This window comes from Corvus moneduloides, chromosome 1, assembly GCF_009650955.1.
Source record: "Corvus moneduloides isolate bCorMon1 chromosome 1, bCorMon1.pri, whole genome shotgun sequence".
NCBI lineage: Eukaryota > Metazoa > Chordata > Aves > Passeriformes > Corvidae > Corvus > Corvus moneduloides.
Genome location: NC_045476.1, coordinates 6104670 through 6122279, shown reverse-complemented (window position 1 = coordinate 6122279; position 17610 = coordinate 6104670). Strand labels below are relative to the sequence as shown.

Genomic DNA, 17610 nt, shown 5'->3' with positions numbered 1-17610 from the left:
AACAAATCGTGAGACTGCAGGCACATTGAAGGATGGGGTTTCAGCCTTTAGTTCTCCATTTCCTTTGGGTTTCTTTTTTGAGCAGTGTGGATGGTACAACATGTTTCCATTACAAATCTCTGTTGTATATTAAATTACTGTATTTTTATTATGCTGAGTTTCTCATAGTACTCTTGGTCTGGATGTAGATTCTGCCACTGTAAAACCCCAATCTTGCAGTGAGCTCTGAGGTTCACAGCACAGTGTAGGCTTAACTGACTTCTTATGAACATATCATGTTCTGTAGCAGGTGAAATTCAATGCACACCTTTCAAGTCTCAGTGTCACTTCCAGCTACATTTCCTCATGGCTAGTGCTTACTAGATAATTATGGGGAGTAAATAAAAAAAAAATAAATAAACAAAATCAAGGCAGTTATTTCCAATCAGATAGGTCATCTTCTTCTCTTCCTTTGGTTAGGAAATGATGTTAAAAATTCTTATCACTATCAAGGTACACGATAAGGAAGATAATTAATTTAGAGCTGTTACAGCTAGCTCACAGAGATAATTAAAAGCTTCCAAAGCATTTTGATTAGTAGGCTGAAAATATTATAAATTAATATGAACTGCTCTGGTATCTTGTGTGAGTGGTCAGTTAGAACATTTACTGAAATCCTATAAGTGTCTTAAAAATACACCTATGAATGAAATACTCCAGAATTTTATTTTCAAAGGATCTTTACAGTAAAGAAGAACTGGCTGTTGTTAACTTCCTCATATATCCTTAGAAGTGTCCTTAGAAAGAGGCAGCTTGGGAAAAGAAAAAAGCTGTCACCAACAGTTAGTTTTCTTGCTTGAAGCTTCACTGGACTTGAGAAATTACAAGACGGCTTTCTGTTTTCCCATAAATTTTGGCACTCGCTCCCCATCATAGTTTTATTTTCATTATCTTTCATATTTCCCTGCGTTTTATGCACATTACTGTGCTGTCCTAGGTCTAATCAACCTTCCCTCCTTGAAGGGCTTGCTGAACTTTTGAAATGTGAGCTTCCCCTTGGGACGAGTAGGTTTAAAATGTTCCCTGATGGCTCCTGTGACTCCTTTGGAGTACCATCCATGTGTGTCTGCCCACAAGATCTGCTGCTATTGCCAAAGAAATAATCTGTTTATCCCCTTCTACAGCATCTGTGCCTGAACTGGTCGTGCTGAGCTTCCTAAGAAGCCAGTGGGGACCTGCTCATTACAGTTAAGGAAGCCCAGCTAAAGCTTACCACACCTCACCGTCAAAATAAATGTAAATGACGAATCTATTTCGAATATTTTCTTATTTCCCTTGCTTCTGCCGTAGCCTGGCTTAGGGGCTCTGATGCAGATTTGGGGGCAGTAAATCCCATCCCTCGTAAACGGAAGCGTCCCGTGGTGTGAACCTCGTCCTTCAGTCTCTGCTGCCAGGGCGGCTTTGGGAGGGCAGAGCCGCGCCGCCTACCCGGGAGACGCCGACATTCGGGCTAATCTTGAATTGTAACTTAATCTGGAATTGTTTTAAATGGGAACGAGCGCGCCCGTGCCCAGAGCGGGTACCCCGGGATAGAGCGGGTACCCTGGGACAGAGGGCACCTCGGGACAGAGCGCGTATCCCGAGATAGGGAACACCCCGGGATAGAGGGTACCCCGGGATGGCGGGTATCCCGGGATAGAGGGGTATCCCGACATAGAGCGGGTGTCCCGACAAAGAGGACACCCCGGGATAGAGGGGGTATCCCGGGATAGAGCGGGGACCCCGGGATGGCGGTACCCCGGGACAGACCGGGTATCCCGGGATAAAGGGCACCCCAGGAGCGGGATAGCGGCTCGGCGCACTTGCGGGAGCTCCCGTCACACACAGGGGAAACCCGCTCAACACCCCTACACCCCCCGGGGGGCAGTGGAACCGTCCGCTTCCCCGCCGCTGCCTCGCAGGTGAACGCGCGGGAGCGTACCAATCCCCACTAGCGGGGGGAGAGAAGGGTTTCCCCCGCTTCACCTTCTCTCGCACTCCTCTAGTCCAGAGCAGCCCGGAGAACAACCGAGCCTGAGGAACGGGATGTGAGAGACAGCGGCCTCGGCAGAGCTCTCAGGGCACTAAACCTCCCCCTCCTCGCCCTCCTTTTTCCACGCGGAAGTGGTAGCTCCTTCCCCCTCCCGCCGCTGACCAACGGGCTTGACTGCAGCAAAACGGAACGTACCAACCGCTCCGCCGGGGGGAGGGGGGAGCAGCGAGGCGTGGCGGGAAGCGCCGTCCTGCGAACGGGCGCCTGGGGAGCCGCTCCCGCCGAGCGGGGAAGAGGCGGCGCCCGCAGGAGGCACGGCCGGGGAGCCCGGGGGGAGCCCGGGGCTTCACCCGGGGGTTCATGGGCTGGGGGAGGGCGAGCCTCGGTTCCTCCCCCCGGTTCCTCCCCCCGCGGTGTGTGCGAGCGGCAGCGTGTGCGGAGGCCGAGGGGCAGCAGCCGCCGTCCCGCCTTCCCTCCCCTCCGCCCGCTCCGCGCTACCACTCCCCGCCCGATGCCGCCGCGGGGCCGGTGAGTCCGCGCCTGGATGCTCATCTCCTTCTCCTCTCTTCCCTCCCGCAGGCGGCGGCAGCGGCTCCGGCTCCCTCGCAGCTCCCGGCCGCCTCCGAAGGGATGCTGGAGAAACTAGAGCTCGAAGATGAAGGTAAAAATCCACGGCAGCAGCGGGGGGCCGGGGGCGGGCTGGGGACACCCACGCGCCCGGCAGGGTCCGGGCGGGGACACGGGAGCGGGGGATCCCCGGCGAGGAGCGGGGGATGCGCCGTGCCCAGGCCGTGTCCTTGCGGGGCGGGTCGCAGCCTCGCCGGCCGCGGAGACAGCCCGATGCCGCTGCGGTGCTTTTGTGCCCGTGTCGTTCCCGTTGCGGCGCTTTTGTGCCAGTGCCGCCGCCGGGCCGTGCCCGATCCGCGGCTGCCGCCGGCTGGGTCCCGCTCCGGGGGAACGCAGCCTTCATGGCACCCACACCTCCTCCTCCCCGTAAAACACCCGTTCTCCTCGAATACGTCTGCGATACCAAATATAGACTTTGAGAGCAGTGATGGAAAGCTCTTTCAACTAAAGCTTCCACTCCGTATGGCAGCACATACATCTGTTCAAAGCGGCAGCTGTACACTGAATTTTCCTTATGTGGCTGCGCTCTGTGGCTGTTCTTTGCTGTGCTCTGAAGAGCTGCAGTTCTGACAGAGTGTGCTGTGCTTCACAGGGCAACTCCTGGCAAGTTTTTCCTTCTTGCAAGCACCAAACCGTGCTGTGGGAAAGCGTGGATGTTTTTTTTCCTCCAACTTGCACCAAGCAGCCACTTTACCTCTGAAAGATCTGTGTTGAATATCTCGAGCTTTCATTTTCAGAAAGGATTAGCTTAGTGGATGCAAATGTGGATGCATGGCTTAATCTCTATGCTCAGCATTGTGAGGTGGCTAAGACTTCATGGGATGTGTTTTTCTGTAGTTGGTAACTCCTATTGTAAAATGTAGGACAAATATTTAAGGAAAACTTTGGAAATAGCAGGCTGAGTCATTCTGTGAGAAGATATATCTAAGCTTGTATGCTAATAAGGCAGCTTCTTGGTTACTAGCATGCTGCCTGCAGTTGTGGGACTGGTCTGGAAAAGTAACACCTTTTATTTTAATCTTTCTGTGTGAGAGAAAAGGAAGCTCTTAACAATTGCATTCTTTGAGCTGCCTTTTTTTTTTTTTTTTTTTTTTTTGGAGTCCAGGCAGAGTTTGAATTGCAATGAAATGCTTGTGCCTTTGTGCATCTTGAACATGCTTAAGTATGAGTATTTGGTGGGGGGGATCTGGTACTAACTTGTAGGGGTTTTTTTCCTCACACTGTTTAACTATTTTTGGTTAGGCATTCATGTTATGCTTATGGAGAGGTACAAAGTTACCGATTTATCTATTTATTTTTACATAAAGCCTGCTACTGTGAGATACAAGTTCCTAAAACCTGCTGAATCATTAATAGTTAAGCCATTTTAAAATCTATTTTAAACATCTTACAAATGTAAGTATCTGGAAAGGATCTCTAGGTTAAAAAAAAATCTGAAACTACAAACCTTCAGTTTTGAAACACTTTTGCACTTTTAAAAGTATAACATAGGGTTATGTGGAGACACTTGATAAGAGTAAAGATCTACATGTCTTCTAAAACCCTGCAATAAAATAATCTGAATTCTTTAGAAAGTTTAGTAGTTTCAGATTTTTTTTTTCTGACTTTCAAGCTTCTGTTTTGCTTTGTCTCCTAATTCGTTTAGCTCTAAAGTGCAGGCTTTGCGGATGCTCATGCTGGGTGGGTGAGAGCAGTTCAGGGGCCTGTCAAAAGATCATGTCTAATAGCAAACCTCTGGCCAGTTTAAAGTAGGGTGTGAGTTTTGAAAGGAAGCAGTCACCTTATTAGCCTTTCACACTAAATGAGAACCTGGCTTTAGGCCTGATTTTAAAGCCAAGTGTAAAGGATGTAGAGTGCTGTATTCAGAACCTAGGATGTGACTAAAAGTGAGAGTGTGAATGTCAGACCAAACCCTGCTGCCCAGAGTGCTTCTGTGTGAGAGGGCCCAGAGAAAGAGACTCATAGAAAATCGAGATGCAGCTGGAAATGCGGCAGCTTAGTTGCAGTACCTGTTTTATGACCTAAATTTTTGCACTGGTTGCTGTCGTTGTATTTGTGCTAATATTGGGGGTGGGAGAGTAAAATGACATCTGAGATGTTCACTTTGTTGTTGGATGGCAAGTGGTAAGTGCTCAGAAGTTGAGAAACACCTTAGAAATCTTGATAAGGTTTCATTAAGTGGCTGTAGCCAAACTGTAACTGATGGATCTTTTGTCAAACTGAAAGTTTCTCTTCTGACACTTAAAATTGTGAGTTGAATGAGAAATTTGAGACTTGTTTTGGAGCTGCTTTCCTGGCTTTGGAGTACTTGCTCTTGTGAGCTTTCCAGTTCTGTATCCATCAACAGTTGCTAACTATTTTGTGTATCAAATTATGCTGCAGTTTTGTTGAAACAGGGAGCTTAATAAAAAGAGCTGAAAAATGAGGCTCAGTGTGTGCACTGAATGCCATCCGGTATGTGAAATGGATTTGTTTGTCCCTGTCCTGAAAGGTTACACAAATGAGAATGTGAAAGGACAGAAGGCATTCATTTAATTTGGATTCTAATTAAGAGAGTGAAATTGAAAAAAATGGTGCTAGAAAGATTTATGATCTATGTAGTACTGTAATGAAATATGCTGAGTCTGGCCTGATGATGTGACTTCTAAATAAAACAGTGCTGTCAATTGAAGAGCTGTTTTAATTTTGTTTATATAAAAAGAATGCATATAAACTGGTTGGTACCTAATTAGCATGGACAGTATTAGATAGGATGTTATTGTTGCAGAGAGAAGTGCTGGTCATGTGTTTTGCTTAAAACATATTCATATATTTGGCTGAACTCTCTAAGATCAGCATAACTTCCTACTGGGCGGGTCACTGGTTCTGTCTAGGGCTGGCTTCATAATGTTGCTTGGGTGATGTGTGAGTCTGTATCTGAGTGAGATGATGTTAAACAGCTCCAATGCACCACGGCTGAAACAGGCTGCACGCTCAGTATGTGCACAGAGGAGAAGGACTGGATAGGCCAGGGATATTTATTTTATTTAGGGCTCCCTAAAGAACCTTTCTGCAAGCAGCAGTCAGAGCAGGAAAGGAAAAACTCCCATGTAAGAAGTCCAGAGTCTCTTTTTAACTGAAGGGTGCTCAGCTTAAACAGAAAACTTTGAGTAAAATAGTCTGAACTCATCCTGCTCATCGTTCCTTGGATGGGAATGACCTACCTACATTTCTTCAAAAAGTGTGAGAGCTACCTGTTGATGGGTGTGGAGTTTTTCATTGTAGCCTGAAATACAGTGCTGAGACCTCTCATGAAGGTAATAAATTATCAAAAACTGGTTATCTTCATACATATAATGGGTTTTCTTCTTAAGCTCCAGTGTTTGTGCAGTAATGTTTCTATAGTAAGATTATTTCTGCTTCTGATAAGTGTCAGGAGTGGTTCTGGGTTTTCTTTTATGGATGATATGATGAGCTTGGAAAAGGACAACGAGAAATTATTCCAAAGATCTCATATGAAAAAGGACTTTAGTTAATGATTTACACTTACAAGCTTTAATTTGTTAAGCTGGAATTCCATAAATGGTTGTGTTCCAACATCTACCTGTGCTGTGAGAGGAGAAACTAGGGTAGAGTAGCAAATGGATGCCTGTCAGGTGTATTGATTCAGTGGGTATAGTTTTAGCATGTTATTTTGGAAACCAGTTTTGTTGCAATGTTGTCTCTTACCCATTTTAAGCTCTTCCTTCTGCTCACGTTGAGTAATTAAGTAGTAGCTGCTGAAAGCAGAGTTAACTACTTTTCTGTAGCATCTGCAAACCCTTTTTGGAGGTGTTTTCTGCAGACTGAGTTAATTTAATTGCAGGGTTACGCTGTGTCTGTGCTCAGTTCCTAGTCTGGAAAAAGGGAATTCTGCAGAGTGTGTGCAGCAGTTGTAGCATCAGCGTCATGGGACCGATGTGCTCCTTCTTGAACGCTCTACTTGTTTGGATTGTTGCACAAGCAGCATTTAGACATTGGATAAACAGTTGGCATTAGAGTGGAATCTCTCCTAGGAATGCTCTGGCCTTCATCTCACTCTCCCTGAATCATGCATCTCTCCTGTTACCTGCTCCTTTCTGGCTGTCCTTTGAAATAGACTTTCACCAGTAATTGCATCTTCTCTTCACTGCTGTTGTGTCTGGGGTCATTCCTTCCCTGCTCTGTGGGTTTTCTTACTGTGTCTTATTAAAAGTAGTTTCTTGAGCTCTTCCTGCCTGCCGGCCTCCCGCTGTCGAGTGAATATCTGAATCAAGGTATGAAAATAGATGTCACTCTGGGGCCAAAAATAATTAAAAGAAGCTTGTAATAAAATGCATGTTAATAGGCAGGTTGGGTTTTGTTTCCTTCTTAAGACTGAAGGATCAAGTGCTTGGGTTAGGAGGTGGTAAAGTTAAGCCATTGTTTTGCAACTGTAATTAATTTCCAATAAACATTCATTATGTGATTGTTACAGCTGATGCTCTCTGGCACATAGAAACAGCATTTTACCCACAAGATGTGCTTTGAGATACCAGGGGACACGGTGATAGTGATAAGGGGATGTTTTGTATTAAGTTTTCCGTAGTTTAGAATCCTGAGTGAATAGTAAGAAATTGTTAAGCAGAGATGATAATTGGTATTAGTAGATTCATAAAATCTTTCCTATGATCTACTTTCCAAAGTAGTTAAAGAACAACATATGTGGAGTATTCAGATGTTCAGCTTTATTCGTTTATGCAAGAAATCATGGTCAAGTGCTCCACCGTCCTAGGCAACCTTGTCCTTTGCCTTCCAGTTGGCTATATAGTAACATCATACTTTTTTTTTTTTTCCCTCCAGGAGATTTCCATCCTCAAAGTTTAAAGGTGAAAATTATGTATAAAGTGATACATAATTAAAAGTATAAAACTTTATTGAGCAGTGCAAGAGAAGCTATTGAAAGTTTGTTGTCTTCAGTGAAGGCTGTTCTGTGATCCACACAAGAGTCTTTATCTTGTGCAAGTATTGCAGGGGGTTCATGTGAGCCCAGTGCACACTGTCTCCAAACAGTCCTGTTTTCCTACTCCTACAGAAGATACAACTGTCTTATTCTTAACATGGTATTTAGCCTTACAGTGAGGAAAGCCCTACTCTGTCTTGACTAGGAAATCCATTTAGCAGCTAAAGTTTGCAGTCTTCCTCAGGAAGCAAAAATTTTTAAGCCTTACCCATCTAGGAAGTGATGTTTTAGTTCAGCAAAAGATACATAGGACATGCTTCAAATCTCTGCTTTGGGTCTTGAGGGTTGCAGGAGCTTCTTGATGAGAAAGCTTTCATAAAATTTTAATGTGGTCAAAACATGTATTTTCCCTAACTTTTTTGTGGAAACAGTGAAGCCATTCTGGCTGAGACTTCCTAGAAAATGCTTACCATGGCAGAGATTCCATGTAATTGCTTTGGCAAAGCTGCAGGGAACTGAGAACAGTTTTACAGGAAGTCTTGGGGCTGATTGTGTCTAGCCAGTGTTGCACCTGCATGATTTGCAAACATTATCTTCTGAGTGAAAGCCATTGTTGGCCAGCAGCTATCCCTGAGAAATATTGGGACAACAAGGTGTTCTCTTCTACTTGGATGATATTGCTGCTTCAGGCTATGCATATGTGTTAGTGTCTGATGGACAAGTACTGATTTACAGTCACCTTTACCAGCCACTCCTGCTGGTGTTGTCACTTCTGTGTGCACCAGATGAGGGCCAGCATCAACTCTGGCAAGAGCTTTGCTGGTCCAGAAGCTGCTAGGTTTGATAGTGGGGCTGTCACAGCTGGTAAGCAACTGCTTGATAGGAGGTTGAAGTCTTTGGCCAATATCATCTCAATTTCCTGGTTGGGAGGTATTGAGTTCACAGTGTCTTGGGCTTGAGCAAGGATAGACCTGGAAGATGTGATGTGACAGTGTCAGTGTGGCCTTGTAGGTGACTCCAGAATGCTGTTTGTTACTTGTCTCTGACTGCTTTGCTGAGCACTACCAGGATGGAGAACGGTGACTACAGAGCCCTTCCCTTAAGAAACTTCCTAGGGGGTGGTTTCCAATGTTGTATCCAGTAGACTTCTTTAATGCCCTGCATGTATGTGGGCAGGGCAGTACAGATGAAACAGGTAACTGTCTTGGTGGTTTGATACCCTGTGCTGTTAAATTTGGCTAACCTGATCAAGTCAGTGCTCTTGGAAAACCTACTGCCTTGGGGCATGGCTGAGTTCTGAATGGAGGTGACTTGGTTCAAACTGTAATAATGCCAGTGTGACAGGAATGACAGCAGAATATTTGCATCAGTTGGCTCAATCTAACTGTTGCTAAACAAGCATAAGAAATGTTTCTGCTTATTAATCATCTGCAGCAGATGTGGGTGTTCTGTAAGATAGGACTTTTTTTGTAATGTGCACTGTGGTTTTGATAACTGAAGGGTGCATGATCACAGCATTTGGAGCCTGAAGTCATGACACTGATGCCATTTCTGCTTTTTGTTAGGAGCTTGATCTTTGGGTAGCAACAATCTGTCTGCAGGTACTTCGTTGATTTGAGTATTTTTAGCTTCCAGAATGTACAACTGTATTAGCATTGGATGGGTTTGGGGAAGTAGATAAGTTTGAAATGCAGCATTTCCAGAGTAAGTACAGGAGCTGATGGCACTGTTTTTCTGAACAGTTCTTTTATCTTGAAGCAAAATGTTCCTCTCCATACTGGGACTGTTTGCCTTGGATGCCTGTTGTGGTAGGCTTTACTCTGGCTCTTCTATGAGTAAAGAAGACTGACAAATGGAAAACCTGGCAATTCAGGGGGAAATCCTTCTGTGGAAGGGTTGCACTAATGGCTGGGATTAACATAAAGCCCAAGCAGTTTAATACAAGCCCAGCTATGTTAGAGCAAAGTCAAATTTGTCTTTTAGGCATCCAGCTTGGCATCTGGATGGAGCTTTGGAAAGCTTAAATAACCTTGTCTTAAGAGTGGACCACACCTAAAAGGTTTTTGAGTATGATGTGGATATCTTCAAGGTAGCTTCTGAATACTATTTGAGTAAAACTAACTTGGTTTTAGGTTCTTTCCTCCTCTGCTGAATTTTTTATGGATTTTACAGTTTCAGTGAACCAATTGGGTGATTTTACCAATTTTGACTGTGGCAGAAGTTAATGGCGCTCCTACATTTTGTCTAAAAAGCAATTTGCCTGTGCTATAGACCAGTGGTTTTACTTGTGATGTGATTTTTCTTTTGCCTTTTTTTAGGGTGTTTCTTAAGTTGTATTGGGGTTTGTTTTGTTGGGTTTTTTTAGTATATTTTATTTTTACGATATTATTTTTATTTTCTCTTTTTATTGTGATGGAATGTTTCATTCTGACACTGGGCATTTTAAGAAACAGAATCAGAAAGGATTTCTTTTGTACCGTTCCCTCACACTGTGGTATCCTTTTTTGCTGCTTATTTTGAATATCTGATCATTTAAAGACAGAGAGAAAAAAGATGTCTGAGATGCTGGACAAGGGAGCAAACAGAAAAAGGCCATTTATGAGGAAAACATGAGGCTTTGCTCACTTAGCTCAGTAGAAGGAAAGCCAAGAAGGGATGTGGTAACACTGTGTGTATGAAAACATCTTGTAAGGGATGGGAAGGGGGTGAACACCAGGGAGGGAAATTAGATGAAGAACAGCATCGGCACAAGAATAAATGGATATAAACTCTTCCTATAAGAGCTTTGAAACAGTATTCTGACTTCCAGCATAGTTACTGTAGGATGGGTTGTAGGACAGACTTTAATGCTTCGACCCGGTTCAGGATGGAGCGGGATCACTCGGGGAAAGGGATTGTGTGGCTGCCTTTGACAGAAGTCTGTGAATGCCGGAGTGCAGAAGGTGAATGCTCTGCTCTACACAAGCAGTTGCATGGATCTCTCCTGCCATAGTCTTGCTTGAATTTCTCTAGTATAATTTTGAGTCAGTTCCTGAAAAAAAAATAAAGCAAAAAGAACCCCTCAAAAACTCCAGTGCTGTTCTGTATGGATGTCGTGTCAGCTCAGAGGAAGGTCAACTTTGGGGAGAGCTGCAGTTTAGCTATGGTATTTAGGAGGGATCAATAAAAGCTGTAAAATGGGTTCCAGAAAACTGTTTCCAAATCTGTTGTGTTGAATGTCTGTTGGAAGTCACCTGCTTGAGTTAGGGAGCTGTTGGTTCTTTCTCTGTGTAGCTTCAAGCTACACTTGCTGTAGGTAAATCTCCTAAGGGGTGTATTGGAACAGAACACTTGATAGTCTATTAAAGCGTGCATACAGAGTCAAATTTTTATAAGAAATGCCAACAATAGCTATTTAGAGGGTGTTGGCATGCATGGGGGGGGAAGAAGAAGAAGTGTGCACGGGCAGACTAGAGAGAAATGAAAATGTAAATATGGAATTATTAAAGGCTTCAAGTTAAGATATTGTAAGGATCATTCAGGGTTTGAGATCAACATTTTATTAGACCTCGCAAAACTGTTTCTTCAGCAAACATAGTCCAAAGCCCTTATGGCTGAAGTCTTAAAAAGTATTTCTTCCTTAAAGTGTTGATACTTTGAGTTCAGTCTTCAGTGGAAGATTGCTTCTAGATTAAGTATTTGCCCTGTTCTGTAGGGATATGGCTGCAGCTTGTGAAGATGCTGTGTGCTCATTTTGAAAATGCTTGTCGTGTGATTAATGCTTTGGTTAAGCTGTGTGTTTAGGTTTGACTAATTCCTAGAAGACTTAAATGACTATTTCTTTTCTAAAAGTGTGTGCAAATTGTGTATCTAGTAGGGCTTGGGCTTGTTTTCAAGATACAGCAAAAGTTCAAATTGTTTACTAATCTTCCAGCAGAGATACAGGCTGGTTTATTCTCTCATTAATCACATACCTTAAACTTTCCTTGAATCCAACTCTGCACAAAGTGGTTGCTGATATTAATATTCAGAAGTTTAATACCATTTTTAGTTTCTTGCGTTTCGTGTCTCGCAATCTTGAAGAGCAGGCCCACATTCCAGACAGGCGACATCTTAATTTAGATCTTTGCTTGGGATGCTTAGGGAAAAATTGTAGTGCCTGTTGTCAAGGGAAGATCTTGAACATGTTTTAGAAAATTCTTCAGGTCATCTTATTCTTTGTTGTGGTGAAAATCTTAGAAGCGTTAAGGTTGCAGGCTGAAGTTGCTGCCTTTATTCACAAAACCACAGGGATGCTTTTCTCAAAGTACAAACCTTTGACCAAAAGTTGATTTAAGAGATACAGCACTGTTTCAAAAGTATTCAGTTGGACTTTTGATACTGTTTACCAGTTAGTTCCTAAACAAGGCAGCTCTTGCTTGTACACAAATAAGTTTCTCTGCCTGCCTGGACAAGGAACTTCAGAGTTACTATGATTAGCTCTGGAATGTGGAGTTTCTTAAGCTGCCCATCACTTTTTTTGTCTGTCTCAAATCTCAGTCATCATTTGCTTATCCACACTTCCAGTGGAGAGCTGGAGTAAAACAGAAGCGTTAACTTCTCAGCCCAGTTACCAGGACTTACTAACGCCAATAATGAGGAACAAAATTCAGTGCAGGATTTTGAAGCGTGCTGCAACTGTAAGACTGCAACACAGTCCGAATCTTTCATTGTTTCAAAAAAGCTATTTGTATCAGTTTTCTCTTACAAGTCTTAGGTACTGCAGGAATTTGAAGACATGTGGGTATCTAAACCTCAAAACCAGAAAAGTGGATCTTTTGAAGTATTGTCAAGAGCTAGTAACTCCTTTGTTCTAAGCAGGATGTGCTTCTGTAGACACTTGTCTCATTCCACATTTAGGACCTTTCAGGAAGGATGTTGTACAGTGTCCTAAGGTTGCTTTGTTCTGTTTAACCAGCTTTTGGAATGCAGTAATAGCTCTCTGACACCTGTGCTGGTTTTTTTGTTCGCCTATTTGTTTAAGCAAACTGCCTTTTCTTCCCTACTTCTGCCATAGCAAATTAAGTTAATAACGAGGTACATCTCTCTCAATAGTTGTGATATTTAGTCACTCCATAATTTGCACTCTTCCAGTTGAGTGTTTCTTTCAGATTTTGATGTTTTCTGAATATTTGTATTATCTCCAAGTCACTTATAAATTCAATTTGAAGACATTGTGAGGTTTTAAGTCTTGAAACCATTTCTAACTCTTACTGCAAGCTCTTCGAAGCATGGTCTGTTCCTGTTTTGAAGATCACTAAAGAGAATAAAATGAATAAAATGAAGTCCTGATCCTCTGATACTCTTTTGGACTGGGAAGTATCAAACTACTGGTAAAAGCACTTCCAGATTGACTGGTAGAAATGTAAAGTCCTGCAGTATGACCTTGTGTGCCTTTCTGCCTGATTTGCATAAGGTGGGCCTTGCAAATATTCCAGCTTGGGGAAGAGTTTGAACTGGAGTCCATCCATGTCTTGTTAAAAACACACCGTTGTCATCCAGTCTTGCAAACCCACTGAAAAAAAAGAAATATTACTAGTTTTGCTGCAGCTGGGATTGCTTGTTAGGCAGCTACCATGGGGTGATTCTATCTGTCTTTTCCTCGTGCAGTAATATCCGTGCTTGCTTTGAAATCAGGGTCTCAACCATACTGTGATTTTTTATTATTATTTTTATTTTGTATCTACTTTCTTTTTCATCCAGTTGATCGTTTTATTCTGGGTAAAAACTGATTAGTCTGAACTGTTCCTGACACAGCCATGTTGACTTTCTTCATGGCTTTTGATGAGCTGCCTTTGTAGGTGCTTACAAATACACTGTTTTTAATAATGTGCTTCAATACACTCCTAGGAATTCTGACTGCATTTGAATTTGTTTGGCTTTCCTTTAGACTGGTACTATATCTTCTCCTTCATGAACGTTCAGAGTTGAGGAATGGTTGCTTTTAGCTAGGGTGACCCCTGCTCATATACGTAATAACCTGTGGTCTGTGTATGAAGCAACTCCTTGTGACAAGGGGAGAAAACATCTCAATTACCTTGGTGACCTAAAGTGGCTGAGCAGTTGCACCGACTCTAGAATTCAGAGAACACACTAAAATGTGTGCAAAAAGAAAAAAAGTAGGTGCACACAGGACTGAAGGTTGTGTTTGAAAGTGTCTTAAGCAAATCTGAATGTAGTTCTTAAACATGTGTTCTGGTTTCTTTTAGCTTTTACTGTTATTAGAAGGATTAACCTTCTTCTGAAGACCTGAGCAACAAGACAGTGCATTTGCTTCTCTATTCACTGTTATTTATCTGTTCATGTACCTGTTCTCCCCTCTTACTTTGTGTGCCTCTGGACCCTCTTCCTATTTGCAGGATGAGGTGCAGTTAGCAAGAGAGAGCTCACTTACTCTGTTGTTGTTCCTGTGTTCACACGTCTTTTTTAAGTCCTTTTCCTTTGTCACATCATATATCCATGCTGTAATATGCAATTGAATTAATCTTGGAACACTGAAGAAGCTCCTGATACTGATCTCTAGCTACATTTCCTATCACTTCTTTGTATCAGAGTTTTTTATGTCTGTTAACTTGTTGTAATCTTTATCTGCCAGCTCATGCATTCCTTTAGATTGGAGTGGGAAATGTTCAATCTGCAACATCCATATTGAATAGCCCGTGGCTGCATGAATAATGCTACTGTGTAACTTCAATGTGTGGTCTTCCAGGATATTTTAAAGCGCTTTGCAGTTCTCAGAAAGAAAAATAAAGTCTTGTTTCTGTCTCTACATTCTCTCTTCCTGTTCTTTGCATTCGAAAGCCTTTCAGCTTGTGATGGAGTTATCAACTCCTATCGCTGTCATCCTATTATTTCCTATATATTGGACTGTATACCTGGTTTTTTGTTTCCTCTGTGTAATTGGAAGTAGTCCATTGCTAGTCTTGGCTGCCATCTCTGCAACAGTTGTGTCAAGCCTGTTCTAAAACTTCTGGGGTTGTCCTGTGTAGAGTCAGGAGCTGGACTCTGATCCTTGTGAGTCCCTTCCAACTCAGGATATTCTGTGGTTCTGTAATTTATCTCCTGCCATATAGAGTGGGTATCCTGGTGACCATCCTGCTTTTTCTGTCTTTTTTTACAACTTAGTCTTACCCTGTGGCTGATTACATGGGAGGTTGTTTTGGTGGTGGTTTTTTTCTTTTTCTGAGATAAGTTTCCTCATGAATAAACAGAAATCAAATGATACAGTACAACACTGCTTCTTTTCTCTTGTGCTTGTTCTTCTTAAACTATGTTAGTATTCCCTTCCTTCCAAGTCTGATGTTGATTCAGCTTCTGGTGTCTGGTTTCTCATCCACTGTTTGCAGTGTTCCTGGCTCTTTAGCAGACAGCTCAGCAAACTCAGCAGCCATGCTGCCTTACTGCATTGCTCTGTGACAAATTGCATTTTCTTGTTCTCTGACAGCCCTTTGGTTCCCAGGTTTTTTACTGGGTATACCATGTACATTTTAATTTGTATATCATTCAAACCTAGCTAAAAATCTGCCAAATGAGCCGTATTTGTCTTCTAGAAGGTAGGTTGAAGTAAAGCTCTTGTTCATGATCACAGCAACATCCTGTACACAGTGAGTACTGCATCCCTCTGCAGAATCTCTGTCCCTTTGCTGAGGAATGCTGATAAAATCCTGCCTGGACATTCCCAGAACATTATTCTTGAAACCCTGCTTCATCCAGATGCCTCCACTTCCCTTAAAAGCTGTGTTTCAGGGCCTGTTGGTGACGAATAGTTTATGGTTCCTTCTGAGTAGTGTCACTGTTGCTCTTGGAGTGGATGAACTGTATCCACTGTGGATGTTTTTTCCAGATCTGTATTATGTTAGTGACTTATACTAGAACTCCTACAATCTCCAGTACTGTGAAAGCTGTGTAGGAGGTTTTCAAGGATATTAAGGAACTCCTTCAGTAAATTCAGAGCAGGAATTATCAGAAACTTTAAAGCCATTTTTGGTGACAGCTTTCAAATAAAACCGCAGTCAGAAGAACAATTTACAGGGTTGATGATGTCTTTTACCTGTTGTATTCTCTGCCAAGGGTTATCTCTAAAAGGAGGGAGAGAGGGTAACTTGTCCTGGCTTATTGAAGTGATTGCTCACCCTGGTGTCTTCTGGCAGCATTTGGCACACCTAAGCTGATCTTAGATGTGGATGCTGTCCTTGTCCTGTGTAGCTTCTAGTGTAAGAAAAGGGCAGGAGATAAATAAATAGATATATAAAAAAAAATATATATAAGTCTGTATATATATATATATATATGTATACATGAGAGAATACTATAGAATACTTTGGTATAACACCTTTCAATAAAGTTTATCAGTATAATTACACCAATAAATTTGACTTAATGTACTGCAGTTGGATCAGTTCCATAGTAAACGTTGTGGTCTCTAATATTTTAATTCTCTGGCATCTGAAATGTGATATTCAGCATATCACATGACTTCTAAAGTAGAAGTATGGCTTGGAGTACCCTGAAGTGCAGATATGTATGTGTGCAGTAAGAGAAAATGAAGTGTGTTTTCCACTAACTAGGTTATTTAGTACAAGTGAGAACATTGCAAAACTACATTTCTACTTCCCCATTTCCTTTTGTCCATTGGATCTGGCTGAGGGGAGATGATTATGCCAATAGTAGTCAAGGTGAAAAGTAGTGCTAGGAGCTGGGAGTGCTTAGCTCAGCTCCTGCTGCTGTAAGAAAATCCTAAGCTTTTTAAGTTGCACAGTTTCTATGCTGATTGTTCTTAAAAAATCAGAGGGAGTGGTGTAATTACTGCGTACATTTGTGGTTTCTGTCTTCCTCCAAGCTGTTTACCAGGCCGGGCAGTTATCTGAGTGTATTTTTTTACATACTGCTATCTGCTGGTTTTTCCCTACTTTTTAAAAGGCCTTTAAAAGTTGGCAGTTGATTTCATATGAAGCTTGGAGAAGTCAATTATACAAACAGTTGTTTAGGTTAATAAGAAGGTTTAGGTTCAGAAGTTTGAGTTCTTCCAGTGACTGAGGGTTGCCAGAGGTCCCAGCACTCAATCTAGCCATGAGGACACGGATGCTGTGGGGAGCTGCTGTGGCATGGTTGTGGTGGAATTAATGCTTTAAAGAAGGTGAGAGAACCCACCCAGCCTCTGTGAAACCTCTGTCTTCCTTTCAAATGCTCCTGAAACCAATGACTGAACTTGAAATATGACTGGATACCAGGAGCATAATATAGCTGTAACATAAAATATAATAGAAAAGGTAATGATGTTGTATTGTTGAAATCAGGAAGCACATGTGGTCCAGGATCTTGTTGTTGGGCCAGCCCAGTAAGAACACAGCCCAGAAATGCAGGCTGTGGCTTGCAGTAGACGCTTCTGAGGAAGTTTCTATAGTTCTTTTATGTTGCAGTATTTGGAAGCTTTTCCATAAGTGTTGACATTATATTCCTATTCTCGATCTGCAGGCACTTCTTCCTTTGTTTGTTTTTCCCTCTCCTCTTTTCTTCTTTTGAAGGCCTTGAGATTCTGAGGGGAAAGCTACAGTAGGAAAGTGCCGTGCGTGGTGGCAAAGGTATGAGTGGAACTGAAGGCATCTGTTCAGTAGATCTCTGAGGAGATGGCTTCAGCAATGCTGCAGAAGTTTCTGTGTCATTCATGAGTATTCAGATGGTAGTTCTACCTTGGAGCTCTCTGAACAGACAATTATTCTTAGTATGGAGTCCCACTGCAATCTCTGAGTCAGTATTGTTGAATAATTAATCTGTCAAAAAAAAAGCTATGATGCTCTTGTAAATAATATTTACTGGCTGAAATAAAAAACAATAAAAACCAAAAGCATCTGTCATGTTATAGGGAAGGCTGGGAGAAAGGAAGGAAGTAAAAATCATTTTATTGAATAAGATTTGGGACAGAAATACAAATAGATTGATCTTCTACTCTTCAAAGGATCTCTAACAGTAGGAACAAATAAAATGACAGTGCAGAGAATTTACTCTGTAAAAGCCT

General features: G+C 42.4%; 1 protein-coding gene across 7 annotated transcripts in view; it reads left to right on the top strand.

Moving 5' to 3' along the window:
• Window positions 1-17610, top strand: part of PRKAG2 (protein kinase AMP-activated non-catalytic subunit gamma 2) — a 213367-nt gene that overhangs the window by 163362 nt on the left and 32395 nt on the right. For 6 of the 7 annotated variants that reach the window (XM_032098701.1, XM_032098710.1, XM_032098718.1 and 3 more), the window contains one exon: window positions 2591-2672. In XM_032098701.1, coding sequence (XP_031954592.1) covers window positions 2591-2672 — 82 coding nt within the window. Of the gene's footprint in view, window positions 1-2227; window positions 2324-2590; window positions 2673-17610 lie in introns of those variants that run through there. The other variant, XM_032098748.1, reaches the window with a different exon arrangement.